This window comes from Sorex fumeus, unplaced genomic scaffold (assembly GCF_029834395.1).
Source record: "Sorex fumeus unplaced genomic scaffold, SorFum_2.1 ptg000007l, whole genome shotgun sequence".
NCBI classification, from domain to species: domain Eukaryota; kingdom Metazoa; phylum Chordata; class Mammalia; order Eulipotyphla; family Soricidae; genus Sorex; species Sorex fumeus.
In genome coordinates, this window is record NW_026606064.1 from 4,479,977 (window position 1) to 4,505,196 (window position 25,220).

At 37.0% G+C, this 25,220-nt stretch overlaps 1 protein-coding gene and 1 pseudogene across 1 annotated transcript; both read left to right on the plus strand.

Annotated features, from left to right (window-relative positions):
- The first annotated feature begins 16,172 nt into the window (after positions 1–16,172).
- LOC130045557 (olfactory receptor 1094-like) lies at positions 16,173–17,150 on the plus strand. Its single transcript, XM_056138479.1, has one exon. It carries the CDS (start codon positions 16,176–16,178, stop codon positions 17,148–17,150), a length of 975 nt encoding a protein of 324 aa, XP_055994454.1. The 5' UTR covers positions 16,173–16,175.
- Positions 17,151–25,085: 7,935 nt separating this feature from the next.
- On the plus strand, positions 25,086–25,220 carry LOC130016814 (uncharacterized; annotated as a pseudogene).

Here is a 25,220-nt window from a genome sequence, read left to right on the forward strand (position 1 = left end):
GACTTTTGATGAACAGTATAGCTAGTAAATATCAGACAGGGCTTTTCTAACAATTATGGTTAATATGCCATGAATTCTAATACTCAAAGTACATAGAATGTAAGAAGAAATAGACAATGGAAATACCAAGACAAAAAAATGTTAAAAGTAGAGAACACTGTTACTAAAGTGAAAAATCTTTAGATGTATTTGAAAAATCTTTGGATGAGTTTTCTAGTGGACTATGAGAACAAATATTCTCTGAATTTGGGAATTTATCAGGAGAAACATTAAAAAATGAGAAAGAAAATTTACACAGTAGTAGGTTTATTTCTCTCTCCTCCCCAGCACAGTCCGATCACTGCCCTTTCGGTAGTAGTCCTGCTCATCAGAGTTCCATCATCCTAGTCTCCTAGGAGACGTCAGTCCTCTCCGTTATCTCTTCTTCCTCATCTCATCATAGTCTCATTGTCCTCTACTTCCAGTTATCATCATCATCATCTGGTTCTCCTTCTAGTCCCAAAGTTTCTAAAGTCCCAGTTCTCCTTCTTCTCAACTTTTCATCCGGACTTTCTTATCCCCAATATGTAGTCTTCAGTGTCTAGTCTTCAGCATCTTCAATATCTCCTCTTTAACATGTCCCCTTCAACATCTCACTATCTTACCCCTTACAGCCTAGTCATATAGAAATCATGAAGGGTGGGATACAAATGTGGGGTTGAATATTATCATAACAACAAAGAGATGTAAAACCATTCCTTCAGGAGATTAACTTAAGGATTCACCACTCCAGATTACTAAGAGATCTACTCAAGAGTGAGATTCTATCCAGGGTGTGTTGCTTTCTCCTTTCGTCAGCTAGTAATCTATTATTAATTACATGCCAAAAACAGTAACAACAAGTTTCACAATGGAGATGTTACCAGTGCCCGCTTGAGCAAATCGATGAACAATGGGAGGACAGTGATACAAAGCAGTGATATGGATTATAATTATAATTAATGGTACTGGAACAAAGGCAGAGCTGTAGACCAATGGAACAGAGTTGAATATACTGACATCTCCCCCCAAGCATATGATCATCTAATCTTCGATAAGGGGGCAAGAAAAGTGAAGTGGAGCAGGGAAAGCCTCTTTAACAAATTGTGCTGGCTAAACGGGATGACTACATGAAAAAAAGTGGGCTCAAATCTCTGCCTAATGTCATGTACAAAAGTAAGATAAAAATGGTTTAAAGACCTCAATATCAGACCTGAATCCATAAGATTCATTGAAGACAAAGTTGGCAAAACCCTCCATGTTATTGAAGCTAATGATATCTTCAAACATGTCATGCCACTGGCCAAGCAAGTGAAAACAGAGATAGACAAATGGGACTATTTTAAATGAAGAAGCTTCTGCACCTCAAAAGAAACAGTGACCAAAATACAAAGACAGTCTACAGAATGGAAAAGGATATTTGCTGCATACCCATCCAAAAAGGGGTTGATATCAAGGATATAGAAGGTACTGGTTTAACTCCACAAGAAGAAAACATCCAACCCCATAAAAAATGGGGTGATGAAATGAACAGAAATTTTCTCAAAGAAGAAATTCGAATGGCTAAAAGACACATGAGAAAATGCTCTACATCATTAATCATCAGGGAGATGCAGATCAAAACAACGAGATATCATTTCACACCACAGAGACTGGTCCACATCCAAAAGAACAAAAGCAACCGGTGCTGGCACGGATGTGGCGAGAAAGGGACACTCCTTCACTGCTGGTGGGAATGCCGATTATTTCAGCCCTTTTGGAAAACAGTGTGGACGATTCTCCAAAAATTAGAAATTGAGCTCCCATTTGACCCAGCAATACCACTCCTGGGAGTATATCCCAGAGAGGCAAAAAAGTATAGTCGAAGTGACATCTGCACTTGTTTGTTCATTGCAGCACTGTTTACAATAGCCAGGATCTGGAAAAAACCTGAGTGCCCAAGAACAGATGACTGCTTAAAGAAGCTTTGGTACATCTACACAATGGAGTACTATGTAGCTGTTAGAAAAGATGAAGTCATGAAATTTACATACAAGTAGTACTACATGGAAAGTATTATGTTAAGCGAAATGAGTCAGAAAGAGAGGAATAGATATAGAAAGATTGCATTCATCTGGGGAACATGAAGTAACAAAATAGGAGACTAACACCCAAGAGTGGCCGAGATTAGTATCAGGAATTTTGCTCCATGGCTTGGAGGCCAGCCACACATGCCAGGGGAAAAGGGAACTCAGATAGAGAAGGGAGCACCAAATAAAGGGTGTTGTGAGGATCCTCCCAGGATAGGAGAAGCATGCTGAAAGTAGACTATAGACCAAACATGATTGCCACTCTATGCCTCTTTTGCAAACCACAACACCCAAAAGGAGAGAGAGAAAAAAAGGGAATTCCCTGCCACAGAGGCAGGGTGGGATGGGGGGGATGGGTGGTGGGAGAGATACTGGGAGCCGTGGTGGTGAAAAATGGGCACTAGTGGAGGGATGGGTGCTTGATCACTGTATAGCTGAAACCCAAGCACAAAAATTTGTAGGTCTACAACTGTACATCATTGTGTTTCACTAATGAAAACTTTTAAAAAATTATAAATTAATTAATTAATATATAAAATCATAGAAAATTTACTTCTTTAATATTTCTAGCAAAATCATTTTATAAAAATAAGCAAAGTAAGAGATACATTAAGTTTAAAGGTTGGATCTTCCTGGGGACATCTAGCTATATATTCCATGTAGCTGTCCTCAGGCCAAGTTAGTCTTTCTTAACTCCAGCAGGGTCCTTATTTAGTTACTTCTTTGTAGGTCATGACAGTTTGTCCATGATGGTGCTCTTAACTTATAGTTAAGTATTATGGCACATTTCCTGGCCCATTTTGATGCCAGGGTGGCCCACAGCTTACCCTCGGTACATCTAGTCCCTTGTGAGGGTCTAGATTTAATATTTTTTACTTTTATATTTAGAATTTTGGGACAACAGTGACATCGGTCAGGCAACACCATCGATTGAATATGATGTGGTCTATTTTGTTGTGGAACTGTCCACTGGGAGAGACCCATGTCCAACGTTTAGATTCGGCCTTCTGAAACTGAATTACCATGGATGGTCTTGGTCGACATGATGAACTCAGACAGTCTCTCACCCTGTTCGTTCCATTCTAGGCCATGGGTCCCGATGTGGAGTTCTTTGACTGATCTTCTTGGTCCTATGTTGGCATTAAAATCGCCCACAATGATCTTGTAGAAGGTGTGATCTTCTTTATAGAACTTCTCCAGCTTCATGTAGAACTTCTCAATTTCTCCATCATTATAATTGGATGTTGGTGCATATACAACAAAGATAGAAACTGCCAGCAGTGAGTCACATCCATTCAAAAGTAAATGTCCGATTCTGGTTGTTAGGCATTCGAATGAATCAATGCTCATGGCCAATTTCCTGTTGACAATGACACTGATGCCTCCGATACCTCTTTTATCGCACGTTCCGAGGAACAATTCTTCTCCAGTGTCGAAAATGGCATGATGAGATTGGTACCTTCTTGTTTTGGTCAGACCAATGATGTCATACTTGATCTTTTGCACTTGTACCATCAGGTCCTCGATGGATGCATCTGATGCTAGCATATGTGCGTTGAAAATACAGAAGATCATTTTTGTCTTTCTTTGTTGTGGCAGCCTAGTTTGGCCTTGAGATTTTATCAGCCTCTCCTTTCTTATCCTTCTCAATGCTGCCGTATTGGTGACGTCTTCAGGGACAGGGGAATAAGACCTATTGTAATTACTGGTTTTGGCATATCTAATACACAACGAATAGCTTGTGAGGCTCTGCTGTGCAGGAGGAATACTCTTGGTAGCTTGCCAGGCTCTCCGAGGATAGAGGCTTTTGGGGCTGCCTCAAATTGCCCTTGGATCGGACCACCACCTCCTTCGTGTAAAATTCTACTTCAGAGAGTAGGGAGAAAGGGCTGCAAAGTTTAAGAAGAGAACTCCAAGAACGACCACCATCAGGGAGCTCTTTAGCACTGTTGCTGAAACATGGGAAAATGCCATTGTTGACAACATTGACGAGGAATACTATCGACTGGTTGAGTACCTCCATGATTGTGCGAGGAATGCCAAGAGAGAGATAGCCATAAAAAAACACCTGTCTTTGAAAACTCTTGAGTTTATTTGCCAAAGTGGTTCGGTGCATGCCTCAGGCAACCGCAAGTGAAACTTTTAAGCTCACAAAGCAGTACAGAGATGCGATCAAGGAAGACCTCAAAGAGAGAAGAGCAGAAGTGCTGGTAGATGCGGCAGAAGCCGGGAAAGTGTTCGTAATGCCCTCTTGTCCTTTGCCAACTACGAGACCAAGATGACTGCCCTCCTACGTCCTGATGGATCCATCACATCCTCCAGAATGGCAATGGAGAAGATTATCCATGACTTCTACTCAAATCTCTTCAATAGCCATGTCCACTTGCTGACATACCAAATTCCACAGGATGTATATGTCATTCCCAATGTTCTCCCTTCCGAAATCCGACACGCCATTTCATCAGTAAAGAAATGAACAGCACCCGGCCCAGACAAGGTCAGACCTGAACTCCTGAAGAACCTGCCATCAGTACTCATCAATACGCTGGCTCGGCTATTCACATGCTACCTGTCTAATGCAAGGTTCTGTCCCAATGGAAAACCAGCAGGACTATACTACTGTACAAGAAGGGAGACATCCATGACATTGGCAACTATCGCCCGATATGCCTATTGTCTGTCATCTACAAGTTGTTCACTTGAGTCCTCTTGAATTGGATTGGCAGAACAGTAGATAAAGGACAACCATGCGAGCAAGTCGGGTTCCACAAAGGATTCAGCACCACCAACCATATCCACATGATAACCAGGCTCATTGAGGTTTCTCGGGAGTTCAAGATGCCACTCTGTCTAACGTTCATTGATTTAAAGAAGGCCTTTGAAGCCTTCATTGAAGCCCTAGCCAATCAGGGCATTCAAACTCAATACATTAGCCATCCTCCGTGGGCTGTATTATGGATTAACTACCAGTATCTCATCATTCTATAAAGAATTAATCATTGATGTCAAGAGAGGGGTTCGGCAGGGTGATACCATTTCACGAAACTCTTCAGTGTCACCCTTGAGAACATCATGCGACAACTGGAATGGGAATGACTGGGAGTGAAGATAGATGGTCGGCAACTACACCACCTGCACTTTGCTGATGACATTCTTTTAATAACAGCAAACATTAGCCAAGCAGCACAAATGCTGGCCAACTTCGACGATGAGTGTGGAAAGGCCAGACTACAGCTGAATATTACGAAGACAATGTTTATGACAAACAGCCTAGTTCCTGATGCTCCATTCGCTCTCAACAGAATGACCATCTCTGAATTCAACAGTTATGTGTACCTAGGTTGAGAAGTCAACATGACAAATGACCTGGCACCTGAGCTGCGCAGGAGGAAGAGAGTGGCTTGGAATGCCTTCAAGAGCGTCGAAGATATAGCTAAGAGGACGAAGAACCTCTGGTTCTGGGCACATCTTTTTGATTTCACTGTTCTTCCTGCATTATCATACATCTCAGAGACCTGGGCCCTATGCAAACAGGATGAGAACGCATTTGGGTCTCCCAAAGAGGAATTGAAAGAGCTATGCTTGGAGTATGACATCTCACTTAAATGACAGAAAAAATCAGGAGTTTTGACCTCCATCGATGATCAAGAATCAGGGACACTGTCCCTTTTGCCAAGGTGTCAAAAATCAGATGGGCTGGTCACGTAATGAAATTTAGAGATGACTGCTGGACTAGAGCCGTTACTGACTGGTTTCCATGGATGTCAAAAGACCGCGCGGCCACCCCCCTACCAAATGGTCAGACTTCTTCATCAAGATCATGAACGATTGGTTTGAGACTCTTGGCTCTTCGTGTTCCTAGAATGAACAGACCCCACTGGGCTACACTAGCACATGACAGGGACAAATGGAGACATTACTGCACCCGCTCTAGCAAATCAACGATTGACAGGAAGTCAAGTGATCAAGTTATTTTTATATTTTATTGCTCTTGCAGTGCTAGGAAGGAATTAAGGGCAACTGAGGCTTAAGTCAAGTGAATATGGATGCATAATTAATATTATTTGGAGTCAACTGACTTCCTTGTTAAAAGCATAGTATCAATTGTCTTCCTGTGTCTGTACTGAAAGGAAGTTACTATATAACCACATGAATGATATAAATGAAAGAGAAAAACAACATAGCATTATTAGTGCCTGATGGAATTGGGTGTGCCATAGTTTTACTGTTGTAGGAGAAGCTCAATAAACCTTAAGCTCCCTCTGGAAACAGCAAGGACAATATTACCCAAGAGCATCCCCTATGGCCCTTGAGTTCACTGGAAGCCTGCCCCTGAGCACAGATTCAGGAGGTGTGACCCCAAAGAAAATAAACAAAAACCCAGAGCTATGCAAGCAAAACAGCACAGTAAAATAATGTTATATGCATGATAAATATGTGTAGATTTATATTTATGTAATATATATGTTAGAGAAAAAATATATGTTAGAGAAAAATTGTAAACATATGCCTCTCCGAGAGCCCAGCAAGCTGAAAGTATCCTGCCCGCACAGGCAGAGCCTGACAAGCTCCCTGTGGTGTATTAGATATTCCAAAACCAGTAACGACAACAGATCATGTTCCCTTGACCCTGAAAGAGCTCCAATCGTTTGGGAGAACACGAGTAAGAAAACCCTGCTAAAATCTCAGGGCTGGGAGGAATTAGAGACATTAATGGTACCTGCTTGAGCAATTCAACAATCAACAGGATGAAAGTGAATTGAATATATATGCATGCATAAATCTATGCATCTATTATCTATGTATGCATAAACGTTGAAACATACAGATATTTAGGTAGACCTTTAATAAATTAATTATTGGGACATAATAAAACCAAGAACTTATGAATTTGTAGAAGTTGCTCTATTACTAATTCTAAAGCAGCTAAAGGAAAGAGCACTCATGTATTGTCAGCCAGTGTTGCCTATATCCAGGATACTGGATACATATTAGACATATAAAGTTTGCGTCTTCCCTCTTTTTTTTCCAACTTCCCTCTTGAGTTGTGTACCTTAGCTTTCTCAACTCTGGAGAAGGCCATGTTTTCTCTTGAGCATGGTAACGATCTTTTGGTCGTTATCACACTTTACAAAGAACAGCTCTATTCTTAAGTAGAGTTAATTTAAGCAATATCTAGTTTTGATATGAAATCTATAAAACATAATTGAATAACCATTATCAATAAATAGAACTTTTGACATACATTTTAGGCAACCTGAATGTGTTCTCATTTTTGAAATTTTCTTTGCCTAGTATGTGAAAACACTAGATGAAGGACAACCATGCGAGCAAGCTGGTTTCGAAAAGGATTTAGCACGATCAACCATATCCACACAATAACCAAGTTCAATGAGGTTTCTCAGGAGTTCAAGATGCCTCTCTGTCTAACATTCATTGATTTAAAGAAGGTCTTTGATACTGTTGAGACTGAAGATGTCATCAAAGACCTAGCCAAACAGGGCATTCAAACTCAATACATCAGGATCCTCCATGAGCTGTATTACGGATTCACTACCAGAATCTCACCATTATACAAGGAATTGATCATCTATGTCAAGAGAGGGGTTCGGCAGGGTGATACCATTTAACTGAAACTCTTCAGTGAATGTCATGCAATGACCGGAATGGGAAGGAATGGGAGTGAAGATAGATGGTCGGCAACTATAGCACCTCTGCTTGTCTGATGACATTGTTCTAATAAAACCAAACATTAGCCAAGAAGCACTAATGCTGGACAACTTTGACTGTGAGTGTGGAAAGGTCGGATTACAGCTGAATCTCACAAAGACAATGTTTATGAGAAACGGACTCATTCTTTGCATTCCATTTGCTCTCAAGAGAATAAACATCTCCAAATATAATAGTTATGTGTATCTAGGTCGAGAAGTCAACATGACGAATGACCTGGACCTGAATTGCGCAGGCAGAAGAGAGTGGCTTGGAACACCTTCAGGAGCGTCAAAGAAATAGCTAAGAGGACGAAGACCCTCCGGCTCCAGGCACATCTCTTCGATTTCACTGTTCTTCCTGCATTAACATATACCTCAGAGACCTGGGCCCTACGAAAACAGGATGAGAATGCTATTTGGGTCTCTCAAGAGGAATCAAAAGAGTTATGCTTGGAGTATTGCGCTTCACTCAAGTGAGAGAAAGATTCCGGAGTTCTACCTCTGTCGACGATCAAGAATGAGGGATGCTGTTTCATTTGCCAAGGCGTCAAAAATCAGATGGGCTGGACACATAATGCGATTTGGAGATGACCGCTGGACTAGGGCCCTTACCAACTGGATTCCATGGAATGTCAAAAGATCGCGTGGCTGCCCTCCTATGAGATAATCAGATTTCTTCATCAAGACCCTGAATGTTCGGTTTGATGCTCTTCTTGTTCCTGGAGCAAGCAGACGTCATTGTGCTACACTAGCACGCGACAGGGATGAATGGAGACATTACTGGTGCCCGCTTGAGCAAATCGATGAGTAATGGGATGTCAAGTGATCAAGTGATGTGATCAAGTATATAAGTGGAGTTAATTTTTCTTAAGTATATAGAATTTAATTTAATTCTCTTCACTGCATGTAATATATTTAAGAATCATTTGTCTACTTGAATCTATAGACAGTATTATTCCTAATTTGTGTTGAGAGGTATTATGTTTTGTGATGTTCCACAGTGAGTTTATTTCATGGATGATGGACTAGATGAGTTTTTCCCAATATAGGTGAGAGCATCATTCAAGCATCATTCCTGGAATGATCCAGGGACATGGTAGTAGTATATGGTGCAGCTGGGGTTGAGCGGGAGTGGGGCTTTCTGTTTGTTCACTTAAATGAGGTCAATTTTGAGAATGGGGTAATGGGTTCTGAGTGATATATTTTTTTCTGAAAAGGTTAGACCAAGTGAGCTAGGCAACCTCTGGTTTACATTGTCTATAGTGGAATTCAGATCTTTATGGCCATAGGTGACTTTTTTCTCTTTTAGGTAAAAGGCAGTAAATTCAGGCAGATGGTAAGTCCAAGTATCACTTCATAAGAAAATGTAAAGTAGTTATGTCATTTTTATTCGAACCAACAATGCTTGAGGGTGCAAGTTTTCCATTCTATGTTGATTATATTTTTTAAAAAATAGGGGGTGGGGAATTAAACACACTCATCTATGCTCAGGTTTTACTCCTCATTCTGTGCTTAGAGTTCACTCTTGGAAGCACCCAGTGGACCACATGTAGTGCCAGGGATGAAATTAGTCTGCCATGTGCTAGTGTGTTCTTACCCACTATCCGACTGGCCTCTGCACTGTCAATTATTACTATATTATTCACACTATACCCATTGTGATATGCATGTGAGATCACTAAACTTACCTGGTGGTTGATAGAAAGAGTTATTAGTACTTTGATAGAGATAAGAAATAATCTGGTAAAGTATATGGTGCTAGAATAATGCATGCAAAAAACAATCCTTGACAAATGATCCTTTACATCCAGTATCTCAATAAAAAGTGAGGAGGTGGTTGTTATTTCCTCTGAACATGGTGTTTTACTATATTTCATGAAGTTCTATTTTTTCTATGCATGCTTTATGGTGAAATATTTGTATAGATTCATGGCATTTTTAACCATTTTTGTTTTATTTTGTTTAGAGTTCTTATTCAAGAAACATTTTAATAACTGCTTATCAAAAACAATTTATAGCGGTTTATTTGTTCATTTCTTCAACAGTGTGTTTGAAAAGAAAATTTCAATTATGGTAGAGTAAAAACTAGGATTTATTTCTGTAATTTTAAATTTGCCCTGATATTGTAATGAAAATTATGCTTACACAGATTTCTTACATTTTTCCCTAGAATATTTTTAGTATTAGATTTTGCAATAAGGTTTAATATTTATTCTTAGATTTTTTCTGTGCTCTGATCATTCTCCTAAAAAGCCTTGAATATAATCTCAGGGCTAGGATGAAAGAGACGTTACTGGGGCCTGCTCGAGGCAATCGACGATTAACAGGATGATGAATGAATGAATGAATGATCAATGTTTTAGTCAATGCTTTTTTTATGCAATATATTTTGAAGATCAAATGTCAATTCAAACTATAGTGGTAAAGGTAAAGGCCCTCCTGTTGATCATTGATTTGCTCGAGCAGGCCCAGTAACGTCTCCATTGGAGACTTTGTTGTTACTGTGTCTGGCATATCGAATACTCTCGGTAGCTTGCCGGGCTCTCCGAGAGGGGCGGAGGAATCGAACACGGGTTGGCCATGTTGGCTGCGTGCAAGGCAAACGCCCTACCCGCTGTGCTATCGCTTCTCACTCAAACTATAGTGAGTCGTCTAAAATTTTTCCCTTGAAATTATATTAAAAATCAATTGGTAATTCAGGGATATTGCTGATAGGACAGAAGTGCATGTCTGACAGTCACATTACCCAAACTTTGATATCTAGTTATCTTAAAAAACCCATTCACCATGCAATGTTATTCTCATCTCTCAGCATTGCCTGGTTTGAGCAGAATAGCATTGCTGCCTTATTAAACCCTCATATCTGGCCAAGTATAACTGTAAGAGGCCTTTGGACCCTTTAGAATCTCTAGGAAGTCTCTCACCTTTAAAATTAACAATATGCTTGTGTCAGTGTACTTCTGTACACTGTAGTTCTATGCTGTTTCACTTATCCATGATTTTGCGAATATTTTGCTCTATCATTATTTTTACTCTTTTTGGATTTTATTTTCAGGCCATATCTGATGGTTCTCAGGGCTTACTCCTGGCTCTCTGATCAGGGATCACTCCAGGTGGGGCTCATGGGGATCATATGGATGTCAGCAATCAAATTTGTGTTGTACAAGTACAAAGCAAGATTTCTTCATGCTTTATTTATTATTTCTCAAGCACCTGATTATTTTAAATTTAAGTCCTAAAATTAGATGTTTAAAAAATCATCCTAGTCATTTTTTACAAAGGTATTCTCCCAAATAATTTATTATTTGCTTTTTAATACACATTGTAGACTCGAAGTTTACTTCCAACAAGAATAGTTGTTTAAGTCTGATTGGTACAGCTGTATGTTAGTTATTGGGGCTAAAATAATTAATTGATTAATACCAATCTATTAATATGCATCAATTTAGGATTGCATTTAATTGATTTATTTTTCATAGTTGAGCTTCATGGTTGCATCATCATTTAATTTATCTTTCTATCATATTCAAATGACATAACTAATCCATATATGCTAGTTTAAAAACTCTAAATGCAACAGAGACCAGACAAGCAGAATTTTCCCACTAATTTATTATGTACATAGTCAGGATTTCATTTATAGGTTGGGAAGAGGTCTATAAGAGAAGACAAGGCCCGTGAGAATGCAATTGTCTGACCACTATCTCTGCCCTATATCTAACTTTACCAAAAATAAAAAAAATCTTTTTATGTAGAATGTCAATGATTTCTATATGCATCCCTATGTCTCCTGTCAATAATTTCTATTCCTTTTTATTTTGGACTACACCCAAATTTTACTTAGGACTTACTCCTGGTTCTGCACTCACGAATCACTCCTGGTGAGCTTGGCGATCCATGTGGAGTGCTGGAGATGGAACCAGGATCTCATGCAAGGCAAGCACCATACCTGCTGTACTATCTATTTCAGCAATAATTCCTATTCTGATACACATATTTTATCTCTCACCTTAAAATGCCAGTGAAAAAATTTATTTATCCAAATTAGGTTATATTAAAACTGTGAAAAATATAGTAAATTTTTGAGTGGGGCCACACCTAGTGATGGTCACTGGTTACTCCTGACTCTGCACTCAGGAATCACATTATACCGTGCTCTGGAATCCTGTGGGATCCCAAGGATCAAACTCGGGTTAACTTTGAGCAAGGTGAGCACCCTACTCATTGTACGTTCTCATAGGGCCCCTAAAAACATAGTAATTTTAATTAAATGACTTTAAATTTTGCTGCATATCCTATTTTCATATTGCATTTTGTCATATCCAGGATTACATAATATCCAGAGACTTAGAAAGATCATATTCCCAGGAAGAGAAAACTGGATTTCTTAGAATTTTAGTTACCAACTTAATGGTATGAAGGCTAGTGCCAGAAATCAGTATATAGTCATTATTTTCTTTTTCCACCAAGGGATCATTTTATGCCCAGAGGCCAAAGTGCATTTACACAGTCATTTTCATCATACAATTCATTATCCAAAGCCATTAGCTTATTTAATATAAAAATAACATAAATCTTACATTTTTAAGTCCAAGAAAAGAATTGGTGCATGGTCCTCCTGGGGAATCATTGTGAACTTTAAGAAGTACTCAAAAAGATGGTATGATTCCACATCCATAATATTCATAGCATACCTCACTTGAGTGAGTTTATTTCAACAGGTAAGAGGAAATTCTTTTTATAACTTATTAAAAGTTTCAGAATCATACTTTTTATTTTCAAAATAGTTTATATACCTTAACTTAAAAAAAGGATTTTGTCTTAACAAAATAATATATTAAAATTTGAATCAGATAATACTGAAAGACAAACCTACATATTTTGTCATTAAAGCTATCAATGAAAAGTTTTCAATTTATTTGATAAAATATAATTGTCAGAGTAGAAAATGGTTTAGTAAAAAAAAACAATTAAAACTGGGGTATGATATCATGGATTCAGTATTTTTATTATGAAGGAACACAAACATAATTTAATTTGATTTTATTAGTAAGCAAAATACTTCTGAAGAAATTTTGTTATAGTTTTTTTTAAATCATAGTCTACTTAATTTCTTTAAAATGAATTTTGACTTTTAATGTATGAGAATGTTATATTTTATGATTTCAAGATGATAAGAGTTCCAGAATTATGACGTATCAAGATAATGTCATATTCTCTTAACATAGATACCACAGTTAAGTTACATATGTATTACAAGCTATAAGTAGAGGGCTGAGTAGAAATTAGATAAATCTCTACTAAATTCTTATTTTCTTAAAGATAGATGCCACAGTTACATGTGTAAGTGCTCCTCATTTTTTTTCTATAGACAGATGTTGAATCAACTGGTTTTAGTTAATATCTAAATTGAATTAGACAATATATTTAAAGTTTGCATAACCTTACAGCCACATAACACTCTATGGTAGCTTCTATTATAGCTTCCTTCTTATTCTACCCAGTTTTTACAACACTGTTCCCATGGATTTATGAATCTTTGTATATATGACCCTGAAAGAGAAGTGATTTCTGAACTCTTCAAGATTGATCACTTTTTTTAAAAAAATTAATGCTTTGATAGTCTGAAGAGAGAGGAATAAAAAAAGATAGAAGAAAATATAGAGAAAGTAAGAAATCGAGGAGAGAAAATATAAAATCTTTAAATAGAAATACAATTTTCAAAAGACCTAACATTTACTAATGTTTATTTGTACTATTTAATGACATCTTTAGAAACTTTTGTTACTGTAAAAGTTCAAAGAAAAGTGTACTTTATTATATTACTATGTCTTTGTGTGCCTTGATTATCAATGCATAAATTTTCAGTTAGAAATTAATATTATATCAATTTCTAGTATACTTTGCTTTTACTTTATGGTTTATAATTGTAATGTCTAGTGTGTTTTACTCTGGAAACTTATGATTCAAATGAACATATTAGAGTTTAATGAAACTTTATTTTCTCATTAGAAAGTTCTGATCAATTTATGTAAATTTTTCTGTGAAAATAGAAATATAGATTTTCTTTTTTCTAAACAATAGTTTAAAGATTGTTAATTTTTTTCTCTCTTCATTATTTGAAAATCTTCCTATGTTTCAACCCATGAGCATTAACCCTTTCTAAGTCTCCAGTTTTAATTGTACCAGAGTTTTGGAAAGTGGTTTTTTAAATTATTTTAAACATTTTTTTTCACTAGGACATGAGTCAATCTGTTGCTGTCTTTCTAAATGTGAACGATGAAACATTTAATTCTATTTTAATAACTGAGGTTTCAGGGGCTGGAGTACTAGCACATAGGGTAAGGCGTATGCCTTGCACGTGGCCGACCCGGGTTCGATTCCCAACATCCAATATGGTGCCTGTGCACCAGCAGGAGTAATTCCTAAGTGCATAAGCCAGAAGTAACCCCTGAGCATCACTGAGTACCACCCAAAAAGCAAAAATAAATAAATAAATGAGAACAACAACAACAAAAAAACTGAGGTTCCAATTTAAATTAAATTAAATTATCTCTTTAGGTTTTTTAAATCATTCACGTTATAATTATTCTCCTGAATGAGAAGCAGTATGAGAATATATATGAGAAGAGGAATAGCCACAGAAATCAAATACTGATTGGTGGCGAAAGAATGCTTTCTTTTAAGGTAATCTCCTAAACACAACCTCATTATTAGCAGGTCACATGCATTTCACAGTTTTTACATAATATACTCATTTGCTTTTTATTTGTTTGTCTGTTTTGGAGAAACATCTAGCTGTGTTCAAGCCTTACTCCAGCTCTATAATCATGAATCACTCCTGTTGGAGCTCAGGGTACTATTAAGTGGTGCCAGGGATCAAACCCAGGTCAGCCTTGTGCAACACAAGCACACTACATACCGTACTATCTTTCTGACCTATATGTAATTTACTATTAATAGAATTGTATTACATAGCAAAGGATTCTAGGCATAATTATAATAACTAGAAAGAGAAATGCCACCAAATGTTATCAAACCAAAGTTAAAATGAAAAAACAAGAGTACAAAACTAACAAACAAAATTGCAATGACAAAAATAAATAGCTTAATATGATCTATTCTGAGAAATACAAATGGAAATGAAGGGAGGCCATCCATAATACTGTTGAGTTCTGTTACACAGAACATAGCAGAAAAGAAAAATAAAAGAAAAATAAAAGAAAGAAAACTCACTGTTGCACTGTTTTGTTTGTTTTATTTTTCAAACAGGTGTGCTTATCACTAGGATAATGTCTGCTGTTTTGTCTACCTCTGTCCTAAAACAGAAACTACTAGAACTGGATGATTGCCAGAAAAAGGAGCATTTGATAATTTTGTTAGCAACGTGTGAATGACATATACATATGACATATCTAGAAAACTTAATGCTCGAGCGGGCCCAGTAACGTCTCCATTGGAGACTTTGTTGTTACTGTGTCTGGCATATCGAATACTCTCGGTAGCTTGCCGGGCTCTCCGAGAGGGGCGGAGGAATCGAACTCGGGTCGGCCATGTTGGCCGCATGCAAGGCAGACGCCCTACCCGCTGTGCTATCGCTCCAGCCCGGCTGGAGCGATAGCACAGCGGGTAGGGCGTTCGCCTTACAAGCGGCCAACATGGCCGACCCGAGTTCAAATCCTCCGCCCCTCTCGGAGAGCCCGGCAAGCTACCGAGAGTATTGGATATGCCAGACACAGTACAACAAAGTCTCCAATGGAGACGTTACTGGGCCCGCTCGAGCAAATCGACGATCAACGGGAGGGCCTTTACCTTTACCTTTACCTTAGAAAACTTATCATAACAACGTGAAAAGCTGAAATGTAAAATTGATTTTCCACTTTCTATACATATGCACCATTTTATAATCAAATGTGTTCTGAAAGTTTTGTTCAATGCAATTTAACCCAATCTTGTGATATCATTTGCTTATGCACGTTTTAACAATTTTTGAATAATAAAAAAGACATTTCATGGATGTTGTACAAAATCTAGAGCTAGTACTCAGATATGTCATTCCTACTGTAAGATTTAATTGAACTATTACTAAAGTAACTATTTTGTGAATTTCGGATAATATAATATTTAAACAACTAAAAGTAACAAATATTTAATTGGAAAATAAATCAACTATAATTACAGAATTTCATTAATATGATAAATTCAATCACCAACTGAACAAGTTCAATACTCTTTTTTCTTGGATGGTAAAATGCAACAACTATAGTCTAATATGTTCGTTACTACATTTTTCAGTACTACAAAAGAAATCTTGTAGATAAAATTGGGAGACAAATTTCAAAAATATTTCCTCTAGAGCAAATACACAAAAACTGAAATGTCAGAAATGGCATCATCAGATTTAAATTTACACAGAGTTCAGCAAAAAAATGGGACTGAAGTCACTGTGTTTATATTAATGGGATTCACGGATAATTTTGCGATACAAGTCTTGCTATTTTTACTGTTTCTCGCAATCTATCTTTTTACTCTGATAGGAAATTTGGGTCTGGTTGTATTGGTCATTGGGGATTCTCGACTCCACAACCCCATGTATTATTTTCTGAGTGTTTTGTCATTTTTGGATGCCTGCTATTCCTCAGTTGTCACCCCTAAAATGTTAGTTAACTTTCTGTCAGAAGACAAATCTATTTCCTATTATGGCTGTGCAGCACAGATGCTTCTCTTTGTCACTTTTGGGTCAACAGAGAGCTTTCTCCTGGCTGCAATGGCTTATGATCGCTATGTGGCCATCTACAACCCTCTCACGTACTCAGTGAGCATGTCACCCAGAGTCTATGTGTCACTCATTGTTGGTTCCTATATTGGTGGCATCTCCCACTCTTGTATACATACATTTGCCACATTTAGCCTGTCCTTCTGTGCATCCAATAAAATTAGACATGTCTTTTGTGATATTCCCCCGCTTCTTGCTATTTCTTGTTCTGATACTCGCATCAACCAGATTCTGCTCTTCTATTTCGTGGGTTCCATTGAAGCAGTCACCATCCTGATTGTTCTGATCTCCTATGGTTTCATCTTGTTGGCCATTCTGAGGATGCGTTCTGCCGAAGGGAGACGAAAGGTCTTTTCTACCTGTGGCTCACACCTCACTGGAGTGTCAATTTATCATGGGACAATTCTCTTCATGTATGTGCGACCTAGAAGTTCTAGCTATGCTTTGGGTCATGATATGATCGTGTCAATATTTTATACTATTGTGATCCCCATGCTGAATCCTATCATCTACAGTTTAAGGAACAAAGATGTAAAGGAAGCCATGAGAAAATTGTTGAGAGGAATTGGTTTATAAGTGAAGCACATTTTTTATCATTGGAGAAAACTGCTAAGAATTCTGTATGTCATTCTGCGTTTGCATGTCAGTCTTGCTGCATGCTATGTCAATTCTAGGCTCAGTAAACAGAAAAGAATCTTTGTTTCAGTGAACCATTCCTCTGAATCCTAGAATATTTCCCAAGAAAGGGTTGATCATACTCAAAATTTAACATTTTACAAATAAAGATAATTTGTTCCTCTCTATGCTGCTCATGCGTTCAAACTTACCCAAAATAAATTTTCATTATGTAACTTAACTGGCATTTCAAATAGTGTTATTTTATTTTTTATCATTTTAAATATACTAAATATCACTTGAAATAGATGATCATTATTTTTTTAATTTTTATTAGTGACAAACCAAGAGGTACAGTAGTAGACTTACACATTTTTGTGCTTGGGTTTCAATTACACAATGACTAAGTACCCATCCTTCCACCAGTGCCCATTTTCCACCACCACGGATCCCAGTATCCCTCCCACCCCCCCACGCTCCCCATCCCACCTTGCCTCTGTGGCAGGGCATTCCATTTTGTTCTCTCACTCCTTTTGGGTGCTGTGGTTTGCAAGAGGCATTGAGTGGCAGTCATGTTTGGTCTATAGTCTACTTTCAGCATGCTTCTCCCATCCTGGGAGGATCCTCCCAATACCCTTTATTTACTCCCTTCTCTATCTGAGATGCCTTTTCCCCTAGCATGCGTGACTGTCCTCTGAGCCATGGACTAAACCTCCTGGCACTTAATATAGATGATCATTTTTGTGACACTATAAAAATTATTAACTCAATTGATGTGCCTTTAACAGTATTTTCAAACATTTGCAAACATGATTCTGATTTCAAAAGGTTACTGCTACACTGACATAAGGTGACGCATGAGAGATTCAAGTTTAAATAAAGTATTCAAATCTAAAAACTAAGTTGTTACACTTTTGACTCAACAGAAATTAAATTTTTTGCATTTTCAGAGTGACTTGTTACTTTGAAGCTGTTGATTTTAAGATTTTTTAAAAATTTCAATGTCACCAAATAGTGGTGTAATCATGTAACTTTTTGGAAACGTTTTAATATATATGTTAAAATTAAAATAAAAATGTTACTAAAATGTTAAACAAAAATAAGAAAATTGTGGAAATAATTCTTTAGAAATGTTTATAGGTATAACTGGTATTATAATCAAAAAATAATCTACTGAAAGAGTTCACTATAATAGTTTGATTAATCAGAAATACCTGGATGCTCAGTGTCAGTAATACTTCCCTTCAAATTATGACTCCAAACACTAGATTTTGTTCATCAATTATATTCAGTTGAAATATAAAATATTAGTCATCTGACATGAAGACAAGAATTTGCTGAATTATCAAGTGATTAAGTTTTAAAACTTGAGTGTCCTTGAAAACTTTTCAGGTGAATGTGAACTGCACATTGGGACAGAAGTATTCACAATTTTACCAATGGATTTAACATCCTTATGCTGTTATAAATTATGCTTTCATGCCATATGATATTCTCACCACTATTATAAAAAATCATTTTGATCAATTCTGAAAAGCATGGAATATACTCTACATTATGCAGTATGAATATCCTACCCAGATTTACTCATGTAAAAGTAAATAAACATATTTATCTTATTAATGTGCAATTTTGACATGATCTTTAATAAGCAGAAAAGGTAGAAAAGTATAGTATGCCTATGAATGGTTTTTATAATTTATTATCAGTGAATGTACTCATTTATATATGTGCCTATTTCGAGTACTTATATATACTTACATACTTGCAAGGCAGGCTCCTTACTCAATATACTATTTCTCTGAACTTGTCATTTATTTTACTTCTTTTAATTTTATTATTATTATTTACCGTATCACTGTCCTCCCATTGTACATCAATTTGCTCGAGCAGGCGCCAGTAATATCTCCATTCGTCCCAGCCTTGAGATTTTAGTAGCTTCTCCTTGGGCTGGAGCGATAGCACAGCGGGTAGGGCGTTCGCCTTGCACGCGGCCAACATGGCCGACCCGAGTTCGATTCCTCCGCCCCTCTCGGAGAGCCCGGCAAGCTACCGAGAGTATTCGATATGCCAGACACAGTAACAACAAAGTCTCCAATGGAGACGTTACTGGGCCCGCTCGAGCAAATCGACGATCAACGGGAGGGCCTTTACTTATTTACTTTTACTTTACTCTCCTTACTAGTCCTTCCCAACGCTGCCATTTTGGAAGCTCTTTCAGGGTCAGGGGAATGAGACCCGTTATTGTTACTGTTTTTGGCATATCGAATACACCACAGGGAGCTTGCTAGGCTCTGCCGTGCGGGTGGGATACCCTTGGTAGTGTGCCGGGCTTTCTGAGAGGATTATTATTATGATGATGATTATTATTGAATCATTATAAGATACACAGTTACAAGGCTGTTCATGATCAGTTTTCAGTCATACAGACCTTCAACTTTGATTCCTCCAAGGGGCACATTTCCCACCACCAATGTTAATGACCCCAGTTTCCCTCCCTCCCCCAGCCTGCCCAGCCTATGGCAGGCACTTTTCTGCTTTTTCTCTTTCTACTGGCCATTTGCTTTAATGCAAGAATTTTAGAACTCAGTAGAACCTTAGAATCTGTATCTTGATGAGAAAATAGCTCCTCAAGGAGTCAAAGAATTTTTGTGTATATATTCTTGGTCAGATAGATTTAAGTTGATATATAAATACCACTCTGCTAAAATCTGGCACAATTACATTTTTACTAGACACAAAGCATTTTATTTTTCTAAGCAAAGATTAAAAATACAGTTTTAGCGAGAAACATTCATACCATTATTAGATTCCAGGATATTATCTATAACCCCTAAAATTGCTTTTTCACTGAATATCTTTCAAGTTTCTCATATAATCATTGAAAGTAAATATCACTAAATTGAGCAATACAGCACATTCCATTTTATGTGATAAGTAGAGAAAATTGTAATATACATGCTGATTCTTTCCATTCAATGTTTTACCACATTCATTATTTCATTCTATTCATTGTTTCTGGATAAACATACTAGATGATGATCTCACAAACAAAATTAGAATAAACTGGGGAATGACATAAATATTGCTACACAGTAATAAGCTGAAAAATAAGCATAAGTAAAAAATTAGGATACTGAATATAATACATACCTACAAAGGATAATTAACTTCAATTATATTGAGGACAGTGAAAAAATCCTTACTTTTAATAAGCACTTTTAAGATTGGAGAGATACTAAAGTGTGTAAGGTGCTTGCCTTGTGTGCAAATGATTTGGTTGTGACCCCTGTCACCCCATATAGTCCCCTAAAGTGCCATTCAGGAGTAAATCCTGAGTGTAGAGCCAGTCGCAAGCTCTGAGCAGTTCCTGGTGTGGCCAAAATTTTTTTAAAAAAATAGTATAAATAACATTAATGATGAGATGTTTAAATTAAGTATAAAAATATTTTATGTAGTCTAGATTTTTACCAAATACATTACTCTATAATGTATGATATATGAATATATACTCTCCCACAAATGTATGAATTTATATAATGTAAAAATAAATCATATAAAACTGATATATCAGATATATAACCTAATTTTTAAATTTTTATATTCTGAAGTGTCTTTTGTTTTATTTTGGTTTGGGGGGGTCACAGCATGTTCTGTTCAGGACTTATTTCTGGCTCTGTGCTTAGAGTTCAAGCAGGGTCAGCCACGTACAAGACACTACCATAGTGTCTCTCCTTCGCTTCCGAAGTCACCTTTTAAAGGGAGAAAAATAAATTAATATGAGTAGATGATCATGTGTAAAATATATTAAGTATATGGTATAGTCAATATGTTACAGAGTTTATTTATTGAATTTGAAATTACCAGAATGATTTGAATTGGACAGAATTTTCTTGACTTTTACTAAAGAACTTAACATTTCTGCGCTGTAATCATGTATTTATTCTATGTGGCATTTTCTTCCCCATTAGAAAAATATCATCTTGATCAACTTTAAAGAGAATACAATATGTTCTACATTATGCAATATAGGTATCCTACCAAGATTTCATGTAAAACTAAATAAGCATATTTATCCCATTAATGTGAAATTTTGATCTGGACTTTAATACGTGTAATAATATAGTACACTTATAAATGGTTTTAAAAATATTCTTTTATGATTTATTATAAGCAAGCATAGCCATTTATATGTGTACCATTTTATATATGGATATATTTGGTGTTGTATCAAAATTTAACACATCAAAATGTAATAAATGGAAAACATTTCAGAGTACTGAATTCGACTGTAGTTTACAAATAATAAACAGTAGAATTCCCTGTTTCTTTGCTATTTAGTTTAATGCAAAAAATTCAGAACTTAATGGAACCTCATAATCTGTATCCTGCTGAGAAAATCAACTCCTGAAGAAGACAATGAATTTTTTTGTGTATGTATTCTTGGTCAGATAGATTTTGGTGATAAATTTATAAATAATATTATTCTAAATTTGGGCACAATTCTATTTTTATTACATACAAAGCATTTTAATTTTATAAGCAAAGACACTAACATAGCCATAGTGAGAAATATAGTCATACTTTTGTTAGATTCTGAATTATCAATTATCAATATTATCAGTCATCCCTAAAATTTCTTTTTTCTCATACCCACCAATGCAAGCTAAAATCACCACTGTTTCTATAATGAAGCACATTCTTTTTTTATATAATACTACTTAACTAGTACAGACAATTATATATTGTGATTTTTTAACTTTAACTTTTTCTCATCATAATTAACACTACTCTTAGTGGTATAGTTTTATGGGCACAGTCTTCCAACACTACACCCTGCACCAAACTGTCCACTTTTCCTCACCATCACTATCCACATTCCTCTCTCACTCCATACTACTTCTCTACACTATAAGCTCAGTTCTGTTGGCCACTTCTCAGGTTCTGTTGCCTTATAGCATTTGTTATTTCCATTCTGTATCTCTTTCTACTCTGTGTAAACTAAAAAAAATGGCAGCATCAAGGGTCTATCTCTCCTGCTGCCCGCATTTGGTAGTCTCACACCGCTTCCCCCACCCCGGGGAGGTCGATGGTGATGGGCAGGCGAAGCAAGGAAACAAGGGCCAGGCTGGTTGGTCTTAGTTGCAGTTTATTCCATTCCAATCTCCATTCTCCTCCTGCTTCTTCCTCCCCATTGCTACTTCATTCTCCTTCTCGATCCCCCTTTATCCTCCTTCTGGAGTCTGGCGCCTGATCCCGATTCTGCTTTTCCTTCTGGAGTCTGGATTCTGATCCCCTTTCTCCTCCTTCTCTGGAGTCTCGATTCTGATCCCCCAACCCACTCTTATAGTTTAGTTAAATCCCCAAACATGAGGGGTTGGGGTAACAATTGCACATAGGTGAGGTCACAATCAATAGGGTAAAGTTCTTCCCTTGGGGAAAGCCGCTTCTAGGACAGATACTCTCTCAGCAGGACGACTCACCCTAGAACGGAATCCCCTGGGTGTGTTTCTCCTCTCCTTGTCCAACAAACATACAAGTATACATAATATAAATCATTTTGTATGGGTACAGTAAGAAATACCTTAAACTTATAGAATTTCTCTCCTAGGATCATCTCAATCTCAGACTACAATGCTCAGGCCAGATAGTTTTTCCTATCCTTACCAGGGTCCTAGTCTCATCATTACTTTTGGATCATGATGGCATTTGTCTACGATCAAGCTCTTAACTTAAAGTTAAGAATCATGGCACTTTGGTCTGTCCCTTTCCAATGCCAGGATAGCTCACTACTTGCCCTGGGTCCATTCAATTCCTTGTCGGGACCCTGATTTTGGGGTGCTAGGAACTAAGGGCAATTGAGGCTTAAGTCGAGAAAGCAGATGCCCAGGAGTGAATAATATTCAAAGCCAATTAAACCCTAAGTTACAAAGCATAGTATTAATGGTCTTCCTATGTCTATACAAAAAGGATATAGCTTTAAAGTAAACTATTCAAAATACATAAGGAAAGGAGAAAGGCAATATTTCACTCATACATATAAAATCATAGATTTCTCAGGAATCTGACCTTACAAGTTAACAGAGTCTGATTAGGGGGAGAGCTGATTAACTGGTTGGAGAAGAGAGCATAGAGAACCGGTTACAGATAAACGAAGAAATGGGAGTGGCTTGGGAGCACTGTGATGGGTGTAACTAATAAGCCTAAGTTCCTTGTAGCAAGGGAGAAAGGACAAAGCAATGTTATCCTACAATACTCTACATATGAAAGTGTTCATTTGGTAAATGTCCCACCTTGTAGGTAACTTCATTCAGCATGATACTCTCCGGTATTACCCAGTGTTAACTAATTGCATAATTTTTAAATTTTGCAAAGCCATGTAGTATGCCATTGTGTATATATTTCATAGTTTCTTTATTCAGTTATCTCTTCTTGGGCACGTTTTTTGCCAGATTTTGTCGATTATAAATAGTGCTGCAGTGGATATAGGAGCTCATATGTCTTTTCTGAATAGTTTTGGATCCTTGGTTTTAATATCATGAAATGTAATTGCTGGATCATATGGAAACTTCATCACTGTTTTCAAAAGAGTTGAAACAATCAATATTCCCAATAGCATGAATGAAGATTCCTTTTGCTCCCACATGCACACCTACACTAGCTGTTTTTGATGTATGCTGGTCTTGCTGGTGTGAAATGATATCTCATTGTTGTTTTAGTTTTCAATTACAGAACATTTTTAGTATGCCTTTTGATAATCTGTAAATATTATTTTTTCCCACATTTTAATTAAAACACTGTGATTTACAAAGTTTCTCATGCTGTTTTAGACATACAATATTGCGGCACCAATCCCAACACCTGTGTCAACTTCCCCCACCAACATTCCCAGGTTCCCTGCCTTAGCCGGCAACCCCATCCCCATCCTGCCCTTTTGACAGGCATCTTTCTAAAGTCCATTGTCAAAGTTTGAGTCTCTTAATTTCAGTGGTGTTGACTCTGTGGTTTGGAATATATATCCGAATTCTTTCCTTTAAATGCTTTACCACATTGAATCTTTCATTCTATTCATATGTTTATGGGCAATGGCACTAGATGATCATTATGAACAAAATTAAAATAAACTGAAGGATGACAGACATATTTGTTACTCAATAGCGAGCTATAGAAATAGTATAAGATAACTGAATATGTTACATTGCTACAAGTAGAATTAAATTATATTTAAGACTGTGAAAATTATTTTTCTATTTAAAATAAACAAATCTGGGGTGAGATATAATACAAGGTGTAGGATGCTTGCCTTGCATTCAATTGATTCAGCTGTGATCCCTACCATACCATTGGATCTCCTTCATCCCCATTAAAAGTTAAGTTCTGAGTGCAGAGTCAGTAGCAGGCTCTGTGCATTGCTGAGATTGGCCAATTTTTTTTTAAAAAATTAATGATTAGTTGGGGCTGGAGCAATAGCACAGCGGGTAGGGCATTTGCCTTGCACACAGCAGACCTGGGTTCAATTCCCAGCATCCCATATGGTCCCCCGAGCACCGCCAGGAGTAATACTGAGTGCAAAGCTAGGAGTAACCCCTGTGTATCAGCGGGTATGACCCAAAAATGCAAAAAAGATAATTAGTATATGTAACATTAATAAATGGTGAAAGATATAAACTAAATTTATAAAACATTTGTGTAGTCTACAACTTTACCAAATGAGGGTCATTATACATAATGTATAATATATAAATGTATAATCCCCACTTGATCATTTCACTAGACATCCCGTTACCCATCGATTTGCTCGAGTGGGCACCAGTAATGACTCCATTCATTCCTGTCGCATGCTAGTGTAGCCCAATGGTGTCTGTTCATTCTAGGATCATGAAGAGCCTTAAACTGATTTCTTCTTGGCCTTTTGGCTAAGATTAAGTGTAGTATCTGTTCTTATCAGTTTAATACTCCCCAAGAGAGTACAAAATCTATATTGTCTTAAAATAAATAATATAAAATGGATATCTCAAAGTTATAACCTTT